This window comes from Pagrus pagrus, assembly GCF_965226575.1.
Source record: "Pagrus pagrus genome assembly, chromosome: 5".
In the NCBI taxonomy this organism is placed as follows: domain Eukaryota; kingdom Metazoa; phylum Chordata; class Actinopteri; order Spariformes; family Sparidae; genus Pagrus; species Pagrus pagrus.
The window spans coordinates 8,095,158-8,106,196 of NC_140189.1; the positions used below are offsets into that span (position 1 = coordinate 8,095,158).

At 44.2% G+C, this 11,039-nt stretch overlaps 1 protein-coding gene across 4 annotated transcripts in view; it reads left to right on the forward strand.

The window, feature by feature from the left end:
• Positions 1–5,440, forward strand: part of arap3 (ArfGAP with RhoGAP domain, ankyrin repeat and PH domain 3) — a 39,235-nt gene extending 33,795 nt beyond the window's left edge. For 3 of the 4 annotated variants that reach the window (XM_084352453.1, XM_084352452.1, XM_084352454.1), the window contains 5 exons: positions 1,004–1,039; positions 1,964–2,027; positions 2,168–2,305; positions 2,846–2,884; positions 3,170–5,440. In XM_084352453.1, the coding sequence (XP_084208579.1) occupies positions 1,004–1,039; positions 1,964–2,027; positions 2,168–2,305; positions 2,846–2,884; positions 3,170–3,694 (802 nt within the window). In that variant the 3' untranslated portion in view covers positions 3,695–5,440. The remainder of the gene's footprint in view (positions 1–1,003; positions 1,040–1,963; positions 2,028–2,167; positions 2,306–2,845; positions 2,885–3,169) is intronic. The other variant, XR_014622561.1, reaches the window with a different exon arrangement.
• The last annotated feature ends 5,599 nt before the right edge of the window (positions 5,441–11,039 follow it).

Below are 11,039 nucleotides of genomic sequence, written 5' to 3' on the forward strand. Positions count from 1 at the left end.
AAATAGTGAAAACAAGGGGGGTGTTCTGAAGACACACTGTTACCTGTGAAACAGAGGTGCTCTGAAAACATTAGCACTTGGTACTTTCCTCCTGATGAAGTCAAATATGCCATATGCAGGACACACAGCATTGGGATGGAGAGGACCCGCTGCGTGTTTACGCACTGCCATAGCAGCATGTAATTAACACGCCAAAAATCGACCAATCAGAATTTTGGTCGAGCCAGAACATATCAACCAAGAAATCGACCAGTCGACTAGGAGATTACAGCCCTAGACTTTAGATTATAGATTATAGACTATAGATTAAAGATTATAGAGTATAGACTTTGTTTTACAGCAGACATGTGAGTCTACGTCTGTCTCTGTCCATCCAGACATAAACTCTGAACTGAGTTTCTGAATGTCTTTACTAATGTTGTGGCAACTGAAATTCACTTGTTTACATATTTCTTTTCTAGAAGTTCTTTATTGCTTATCAGCAGCGCATAGATGATGACTGAAGAGAGGCCATCTCTCCTCAGCCTTTATAATAGCAGAAACCAATACACACAATTGTAGCATAATAACAAGATTACATATGATCTCACTCCAGACAACATTCTAATCATCTCCACATCCGCCTCAGGATACACATAACATTTCCTATACATTTTTAATGATATGTTGGGTTTCATATGCAAGAACAACATTTTAAAATAATAAAGGGACATTAGAGAATTTCCCTCACACTAAAGACGATTTTCAGAGAGCTACAGCTGTTTACAGGAGAACCAAAGGCCAGAACTCAGAACAAGCTGCAGGTTCAGAAATCAGAAGTGTGTGTGGACCGAATCTGAGACCGTCTGACCGTCTGTACGAGTGTTTCAGGTCACGTTCCTTCAGACACAGTGGTGTCACAACCTCTGACCTCTGACACGTGTCATCATCAGCTGACAGGTTGCTAACAGTCAATCACATCATGTGTATGATGAAGTGAATCTTTGTCTTTGTGTGTGTGCAGATGGGGCTTCACAGTGATGTCAGACAAACACCAACTGTAAGTTTCACTTCATATCGGCTCAGTCACTCTTTGTTTTTGACATTTCATCAGGTTCTTCAATCATTGATAATCAGATATTGATTTATCGATGAAGACTCACAACATGTCGACTGTCTCACAGAGAGCGTTCAGAACGTCACAAAGATCTCTCACTCTAATTTAAAGGATTTTTTCTCAGGATGTACGGTTTCATGGTAACTCTAGGTGCTGTATCATAGTCAACTGGACGTTTCAGTTTGTTGAAGACGTTTCACCTCTCATCCAAGAGGCTTCTTCAGTTCTAACTAACTGGAGGGGAGTCGCAGGCTTTTAAGCCGTGTGTGGGAGTGTCTTTACAGAGTCATTTAGGACTTGTGTGAGCTCTGAGTTCTGAGTGGAATCCATCCATGTCAAACTGGAACGACCGTCTTTGATCACCCACCTACAATGCAGTACTGAGTTCCCTCCCCAGACAGCTTAACAACCATTCACACCTGGGCTCACCTGGCCCTAGCAACCCACATGAAGGCCGATTTGACCAACGACCCACAAGTGGCCCTAAAGACTCTGAAACTCAGAGCTCAGTGTCCTTAAGGACACTCCCACACCATGTAAGGAGACTCCCGTACTCTGTAAGGACACTCTCACACCGAGTTTAAAAGCCTGCAGCTCCTCCAGTTAGTTAGAAGTGAAGAAGCCTCTTGGATGAGAGGTGAAACATCTTCAACAAACTGAAACGAGTACAGTTGCCTACAATACAGTACTTAGTTACCATGACCTGGATGACTGAGAACCTTCATCAACATACAGTTTGATGATACAGTCGTAGTCGTAGTGTTGATGTTGTTTCTTCATGCTTCATTATAGATGAAACTTCACTGATCATCTGTTCTTTGACTCCCTGCATGAGATCAATAGAACGTCTGTCTCCTCTCCTCTCAGGTATCTGTGTTGTAGCTGTGAGGCTGAACTGTGGGACTGGATTACCAGCTTCCTCAAAGCTCAGGTCAGCTGAGGAACTGATCCAGGATCAGATTCAGTACTGGGAGTCAGATGAAGAACTCTCTTCTTCTTTATCATTTAAAGTGAAGTTCTGACAAACATGAACATTTCTGCTGACTTTGGTATTTTCCTGTTATGTTCCAGAACGATGACCCAGGTCCTCCGGTGATGAGGCGTCACTCCTCCTCTGACATCTCCAAGCAGAAGTTCGGCACGATGCCGCTCGTCCCGATCAGAGGAGATGAGAGCAACAGCAGCATGCTGTCAGCCAATCAGACGCTGGTCAGACATCTTTCAGTCCCAAACTGTACACTGTGTCCGACTTCAGAAACTGTTTGAGAAAACTTTGAGTACATTTTAAATCCACTCACCTGATGACACACCTGGACCTCCAGGTTCAGTTCTGCAGCAACAGAAAAGTCAAAGAAACATTATTATTCTATTTTTAATCCCACAATGGGGAAATTCTCTTTTCCACTCACATGCACACAGTGTATAGAGGAGATGAGTCAAGGGGCTGCCACATGCGACGCCGAACGAGCAGTGTTAGGGGTCAGTGCTTTGCTCAAGGGCACCTCGGCAATGCCCAGGATGTGAACTAGCATTCTCCATTACTAGTCCACATCATACTTTTTTTGGTCCAAGTGGGACTTGAATCGGCCACCTTTGAGTCCCCAAGCCAAGTCCCTACGGACTGAGCTATTGCCGCCCCAACATGAAGCTTCTTGTGTCGGCTGTCCTGCTTCAGCTTCAGTCTGTAGAAAATCCTTTAAAGTGTTGCCCACTGAAACTCATCACACTTTCATATTTTCTTCTCTGCAGAGGAAGTTACACGACAGACGGACTCTCTCCATGTACTTTGTGAGTATTAAGTACTTCTGACCTGTACTTTGTGGGTATTAAGTACTTCTGATCTGTACTTTGTTAGTATTAAGTACTTCTGATCTGTACTTTGTTAGTATTAAGTACTTCTGATCTGTACTTTGTGAGTATTAAGTACTTTTGATCTGTACTTTGTGAGTATTTAGTACTTCTGATCTGTACTTTGTGAGTATTAAGTACTTTTGATCTGTACTTGTGAGTATTTGTATATGTTCTTGTGGAGGGAAACACAATATTAATATCTCTCTCTGTGTTGACCTGCAGCCCATGAAGGTCCAGCAGGACTCGTTTGAGGAGCGTTCAGAGTCGCCGGACCTCCCCGAGCCACTCTACGAGGAGGTCGGGGACTTCGGCCTGCAGGTCCTAAAGTCTCTGGAGACCAGCTTCCTGTCCAGCAGCACCGCTGAGACACAGGAAGTCTCAGACCCCCTGCCGCTCAGACTGGTCCCCGTGGAAACGGGACACGTGGACCACGTGATCGTCCCCGACCCAATCCGGACCAGCGGAGGCTCTGAGGAGCCCGAGGAGCAGAGCGGAGGAGGTGATGGAGGAACAGATGCCAACCAGCAGCCGACAGTGAGGAGGAGGCAGCAGCTACAGGGAGTCTGTACACCATCACAGGAGCTGCTGCTGCAGGAGCTGTCGTCTGCTTTCACCAAGAAGACCGAGGAGGAGGAGGAAGAGGAGCACCAGGAGCAGCAGGAGCATAAAGAGCAGCAGGAGCACGAGGAGCGCGAGGAGCAGGAGAAGCAGGAGAAGCAGGAGGAGGAGAGGCCCTATGATGTCTGACACAAAACTAGCTTTTATCACAGCAAAATCAGTGAAAGTTCCTACAGAGTCTTGTGGAGGAAATGTTGAAGAAGTCTTTTATTTGTGTTTCAGTTTGTAAATGAGGCGTTTGTGTCAGAGCTCTTTACAGTCGGTGGGAGACCACCACAGCATCCATCTGTAAATACAGAGAGGACTGAGGACGGAGCCAGAGGGACAGATAAAGTGTGGAGACACAACGAACAGAAATAATTCCCCTCACACTTCATGAATCCCCTTAGGTTAACAAGTCCTGCCATGATCACTGTGAAGACACTGGACCCAGATCTGCTCATCTGAACATCTGTTCTACACATCCAAGTAATGAGCCACAGAAAGACACAATTCTGTTGAAACAGCTGTTCTGTTCAACGCTAACTAGCTTAGCTTAGCACACACACAAGTTCTACATTCAGAATTTAACTTCAGTAAAAGTACAGAAATATTAGCAGGAACAATGTACTTAAAGTATTCAAAGTAAAAGTACTCATTGTGCAGTAGAATAGTCTCTGTTAGTATTATATTAATATTTATTGTATTGTTACAATGTCTGCATTTTGAGGTCATCTGTTTTGTCTTTAATGATTTTTGAGGTAAATAATAAACATGAACCTGCAGTGACCGCTCTCTGCCTGCAGAGGGCAGCACAGTGAGATCAGTGTAATGGACAGCAGTCCGTCTCAGACCAGATCAGACGGACCGGAGGAGATGAAGACGTCACTCCAGAGTTTGATTGACTGAACGGACAGAAGTCAGTGATGACAGTGATCAGCTGATGGATGGTTTGAGGAGAGGATGGAGCCATCTCAGCTCCGACTGCAGCTTTAAAAGATGACATGAGGATTCAGCAGAACTCTGATGGAGACTTTCACAAACATCTGAGAATCATAGCTCCACTCCTGCCTCTGTTAGTGCCTGCAGGGGGAATCAAACCATCAACTCTGACAGACTCTTGGTCCACCAAATGTCGGGCCACGTATGGTCCGATAACATTTAGCTAGCTGTGTGTAATATATATTATATTATATTATATTATATTATATTATATTATATTATATTACACTAGTACAGTTTTGTCTTCTGGTCAGAATGGACTTTAACGGGCACATTTTGTATCACTTCCTGTGAGTGACTTTGTTTATTTGTTGTATATTAAGTGCAGAGACAGTGTGTAGGTCACACTGTGTACTGTCAGTGTGTAGGTCTCACTGTCAGTGTGTAGGTTACACTGTGTACTGTCAGTGTGTGGGTCGGACACAGCAGCAGACTGTTTGACTTCTTCTTCTACCACCCAGCAGACTTTGGTTCACAGAGTCCTCCACAGTTTATGGTCACTGTGATGAAACTCTCATGACGGACACTTGTGTTTTTTGTTTGTCTCAAAGGATCAAAATCTAAATCAGTGCAGCAGGACCAGAAATGTCCTCTGATTGACTCCACACCTGGCGTCTACATTACCCACAATGCAACTGAACTCATAGATTGGTGCTCGTGAGGTTAGTAGCAGCTACAGAGGTCTGGTAGACTCACTTCATTTTATTTGTAAACTTGTAGTCTTCAATCAACCCTGACATCAGTCTACTACCAGTGTGCACATTACATAAGCTAGATGTTACGGTGCAGTCAACCTGCTGCTGAGTGGAGGAACAAAATGGTTCCACTGGTTTTAGTGGTGACACACTGTAAAGAGTCTGTTGATGCTCAGCTGTACATAAACATTTAACACTGTCTGTTTTCAGTAGATTTATTCATGTGACGTCACTGGAGTTATTATTTAGATCCTATCACAGCTTCTTTATATGTTCACTGATTTTATAACAACATTCATGTTTGAAAATGTGACAGGGTGTGATGCTCTGAGTGACCAGCAGGGGGCAGCAGAGTGTCTGTTTCCTCCAACACAACCAGTTTATACTGTACCATCACAGGTGAGGAAGAAAACTCATCAAGTACTGCAGTTACTGTAGTACTACTACCATCAGTTACTGTAGTACTGCTGCCATCAGTTAATGTAGTACTACTGTCATCAGTTACTGTAGTACTGCTACCATCAGTTAATGTAGTACTACCATCAAATACTACAGGTAATGTAGAAGTACTACCATCAAATACTGCAGTTTAAAGGAACTTTGTGAAAAATAAACATGCATTTTAAGTTTGTTAAAGCTATGGTCTACGATTTGAAAGATTTGTTATTATTATTAGCATAATTTAGATGGTGGTTATGACCCAATAGTACCACCCACACAATGTGGAGAGTAAAAGGAACCAAAAAAAAAAAAAACATTCTCTCTAGTGTCTGTAAAACTGAAAAGAAATTGACCAATAGGAACCATCCGGCCCGGATGGCTCCTATTGGATCAATTTTCCGATCCAATCCTCGCTCACTCTCCTGCTCCTGCTCACGTCTGGTCCCGACCCACTTCTGCATTTGAAACTACAAGCGGACAAGAGGTTTGTTTTGCTCTGAGCAGTTCAGCTGCCTCTGCTCGCCCCACCGACAAAGAGTCAAAGAAAGAAAGTCTGTCACTGAAAAGACACAAACCGGACATGTGAAACAAAGAGGGCTCGAAACGGAATAAACATCGGGTCATCGTTTGAACGGTGGCGAAAGGTCCGTGAAGATATGGACCCGGTGCTGATACAGCGGCGTTTCTGTTGAGCAGGTAACCTTCGTCTCTATTGTGGATGTTGTGACACAGATAACTTTCATGCCGATGCTGCTGATGACTGTGAAAGCTGCCGTTAGTTTGTTTCTGTGTTATTAGACGGTGTCTGTCTCTGCAGTATTGTCAACACTTGTTTACTTGTTCGACAGAGACGTTAGCCTCTATGCTAGCATTGTAAGCTAACAACAAGCTAACATTGTTTACATGTTTACACCAAATCAGCCCATTTATTTGCTCGTGGCAGCTAAATGAAGCAGCAAGTAAGATGAATGAAGGGATGGATGAAATCCCAACGCGAAGCGAAGGGGTTTCGGATTTATTTCCGGATTTTTATTTTATTTGTCCGGATTTATTTCTCCATAACAACCTCTCGCCCGGTCACTACTCAACTGTTTTGCTAACCCTCCTCCCGGTCTTGTCCGTTTGTTTTCAACGAAGCCTTTGCTAAATCAATATGATGGATTATCACATAGGCGTTACGATGTGTGTATTTGTGTGTCTTATCTGTCATAAACAAGAGATTACGGTTTACGGACACGTTTGTGTCGCGGTCTGTGTGAGTCTCGGAGCGGCTGTGTGTGCTGTCTGGTGCTACTCAGACAGCAGCTGGGACACACACAGTTGCTCCGAGACTCACACAGGTTTGTTTTTCAGCCACAATGTGGAAGCGATCGTTGTGATTAAAGCTGGCGGCAGCATCTGTTAGTCTCTGGCCCTCAATAACTTTTAGAAGTGGCTAACTTAGCTGTTGTAACTTATTACGTAGCTGTAAGGTAATGTAGCTGTAGCATGCTAATGACGTTACGCTAGCTTGGCTGTGGAGCTTAGCTGTGGACATTGTAATGACTTACAAGATTTACGTGAGTTTCAACGTGCATTGTAATAACTTTACCTGTGAATCCGACATTGTTACTCCGCATTCAAAGCTGGGCTGTATTTGGTTTCTGCCGGCTTGTTGCTCTTGGTGCTTGTTGCGGGACGTATAAAGTTCGTTGAAGAGAAAAAAAAAAGCTTGTTGCGGGAGGGGGTGTGTCGCGGGACTCCGAGGGGAGAGCGATACAAGCTCGGAGGGGAGGGGTTAAGGAGCACAGAGGGGAGGGGGGTGTGTGTGGGGGGGATGCTTTTTTCAAACCTTTCTCAGATCGCAGACCAGAGCTTTAATGCTAATGGGTGATGAAGAGTTCAAAACCAAAAAGAATGAGCCCACCCACGTATCTCTCCATTGCCTTGAACAGGCTGTGTGCAATTCGTCGTTCGAATTTCCCGCGCAGTCTTGCGGACGTGACGTCAGATGACACTGAATGCGCATCCTCGACGGCTTTTGACTTGGATACGGGAAGAAGACAAGCATGGTGGACCCAAACTAGTGTTTGGGTAGTAATGGATTCTGCTACGGCCAGCAAACGACCCACCACCACACAAAGTCCACTGAAAAGTCATACTAAGAAGAAAACGAAGGTTTTATCAGTGGCATGTCGTGAGTCGAAACGACATTATGACCAAAGCCGGGCTGGCACCCGAATAAACATCGGACACACGTTCGGCTCATGGAGGCAGCTTCAACTTGAATTGGGACTTAAAACAGATGCTGACACGGCTCATGTTCTAGTAACCAGGTAAGAAAACATTACAGGTCATGTTTAGAGCTTGATTTGAAAATCATATCAGATCACCGAGGACTCGGAGTGACCTAACTTGCAAAGTAGCGTTAGCTGCAAACATGTAACTTAGTCCACCGCTGTGTAACACTGAATAGTTACAGACTGCGCATTTTCCACTAACCTTTAGTCTGAAACCAAATAGTTAGAAATATGTCCCTTTATATATGGGACAGAAAGCCCAACCTGTTATCCAGGAGGTGACGTTAGCAGCTGGATGTAGCCACAGGCTAACGGTTTGTTTGTGTCTGTGTAGTAACATTAGCCGCTTACACCCAGCAATCCTGTATCAGAGAACCAGTCTGTGAATCAGTAAACACTGTAGTTATTCTGGATGTAATGTAATGACCCAGGGAGCACCAACCGGGACGTCACATGGATTTCTTGTTGAAAACTTTGTGAAATGCCGTCTGACCGTCTGTTCTCTCTCTTTTCAACCACAGAACACAAATCTGTCATTATTGTGATAATTGTTCTTTTTATTTGAACCTTTATTTATTAGCTGAGGGTGATTGTTAGGACCCCTACAGGAGCTTCACCACAAGAGGTCTAACATAAAACCACCAAGCAAGTTGCAGTTTAAAGGAAGATATATTTATGAACTGAACAACAACCAAACAGAGGGGAAAACCCTGAACCATCAAACAAACTGATGGGCCAGGCAGACTCCCAGACCGACCCACCAGGGCCGTCAGAGCTGGGGACTAACCCTCTACCCTAACTCAAAGACACAACTAAACCTGACTGAAACAAAGCCACCAAAACAGGACTACCACACCCATCAGATACACATAAAACAAGACGTGATACCACAGCCGGCCTCCAGGCCTCTGCTCAGGTGGAATAGAGACAGGGGCTGTGTCCAAATTCAGGGGCTGCAGCCATCAAGGACGCGGCCTTTGCGGCCAACGGAGGCCGGGTCCTTCGGAGAGACCTTGAAGGCCGCGTCCACCGTTGTTAAATGGGACGGTCTAGCCTTCGGAGTATTTACTGGTTGCGTCACCAGGTGTTCATGCATTAAAGTCTGTTTTGGCTCAAATCTATCAAACGTGTACATTCATTTGCGTGTGTACAATGTGTCAAATCTAAATTGAATTATCAACATTACAAAATAAACATTAACCCATTAGTGAATAACAACTATATTTACCATAGCATCACCAGCGTCATGTATTTTAACTGAAAGTTGAAATTTGGAGGTTTTATAGTCCCTTGAAGTTTAACATATCTGGCGTTGGATGTTCAAATGACTAAAAACCGAGTATAAACCCATTACTTAAATTTGAATGTCATGTCTGCGCCACTTGATGTCGCCATTTTCTCTTGCTTCCTCTTCTGTTTCGGGACTGAGCAGCGGATCTTGGGATATAGCAGGCCGCGAAGGATAGTAGCGGTGCGTCCTCCAAAAAGAGGGAAGTGCAGGCTGCATTTGTGGGCATCATTTGAAGGAGCCTTCGAATTTGGACAGCCTTCGCGCAGTGTTGTGACGTAATTGGCCTTCAAATGCGCCCTTCGAGGGCTGCAGCCCCTGAATTTGGACACAGCCAGGGACAGAGTCTAGTGCCTGACCCCCTGTTATTGGTTTATAATCAGCCAGACCACTTTCACCTGGAAAGGCAGGAGGCCAAGCATCAGCCACAGTGGCACATCCTGGCCAGCAGAGGGGGAGCATGTAACATCTGATCTCATTCACACAGGTACAGATTGACACCTGGAAGCTGCTTAGTACAACCACAGTGTACTGTGTACCGCACCGTCTACCTTCCCTTCTTGGTCTCTGGTAGAGTAGCAGTATATGTGGACTGTCCTGCTGGCACTCTGTCCTTCTACAGAGTCTCCTCTGATACACTGATCCACCTTCACAACTTCAACACCACCTTCACTGATCCTCTTTATCCTGGGTTTGGGTTCTGGTTCAGGCCCTGGTCTGGTTCCTCAGTGTCTCTGTGTCGGCTGTAGAACAGAGAGTCTCCTCCTGAACAGACTCAACTGTTGACAGTTACAGGAACCTTCAGGCTACTGTAATCAGTTCAGTAGATGATTGTGACTCATCATTAATGTGAAAACATGATTTTCCTGTTGTAGTTGTTGAGGTGGAGCTCATTTTGAACTGTTTTGTACAGGACTGACACTGATGATTCATTCAGACCTGCTCTGATGACACTGAGCTCCACAGTCTGGTTAAACTCCACTGGAGTCGCTGTGGATGATGCTCGGAGCCACAAATGCAATTAGTCTTCTGCATGTACGAGTGGAAACACAAGCCATCTTTACAAACACCTAGTGAGAGTTCATCACACACATCCAGGAGCAGAAATGCACAGACTGCTGAGCTCGTAGTTCATCTCTTGTTTCCTCATCCACCTCAGCTTTGCTACAGAGTCAACTACAGGCTACATACATGGTTCATGAAGAAAAGAGAGCATTAGTCTGCTGATGGCTTACATCTAAACATGGTGCAGTTTCAGAGCTCACACTGTTCTCTGGAGTCCAAATAGAAAATGAAAAAGATCATTTTACTGCCCTACTAGGAAGAATTAGGCCTGAATTCATCTTTAAAAATGAAAACTGAAAAGGGAAATTTAAAATGGAAATGCTGGAACTGAAAGCTGGAACTAGAGATGGAATAAAAAATGGTGATGAAATAAGACTAAATGTTGTTTTGCATTTTCATGTCAAGTCATTAATGAAATAAAGCCTCAGCTGTCATTTGGATGAACTTTGGTGAGAGATTTGAATCAGCTGATGGCTGTCAAATACAGAGTCAAATCACAAAGAAAAAAGCGTTCAGCTCCTGATTTGAACACAAACTGTATCCATTACTACATTTTTGTGGAATCCATGAAATGATCTTCTTATCATTTATTATTTCATGAAACATATCTGTAAATGACAAACTGAATCTTTAGTGATGATCTTTTCTTTGTACAAACGGTTTCAAACTGATGCTCATGTTCATTATTAACTTCTTCCACTGCCTGTCCTGGACACATGTAGAGT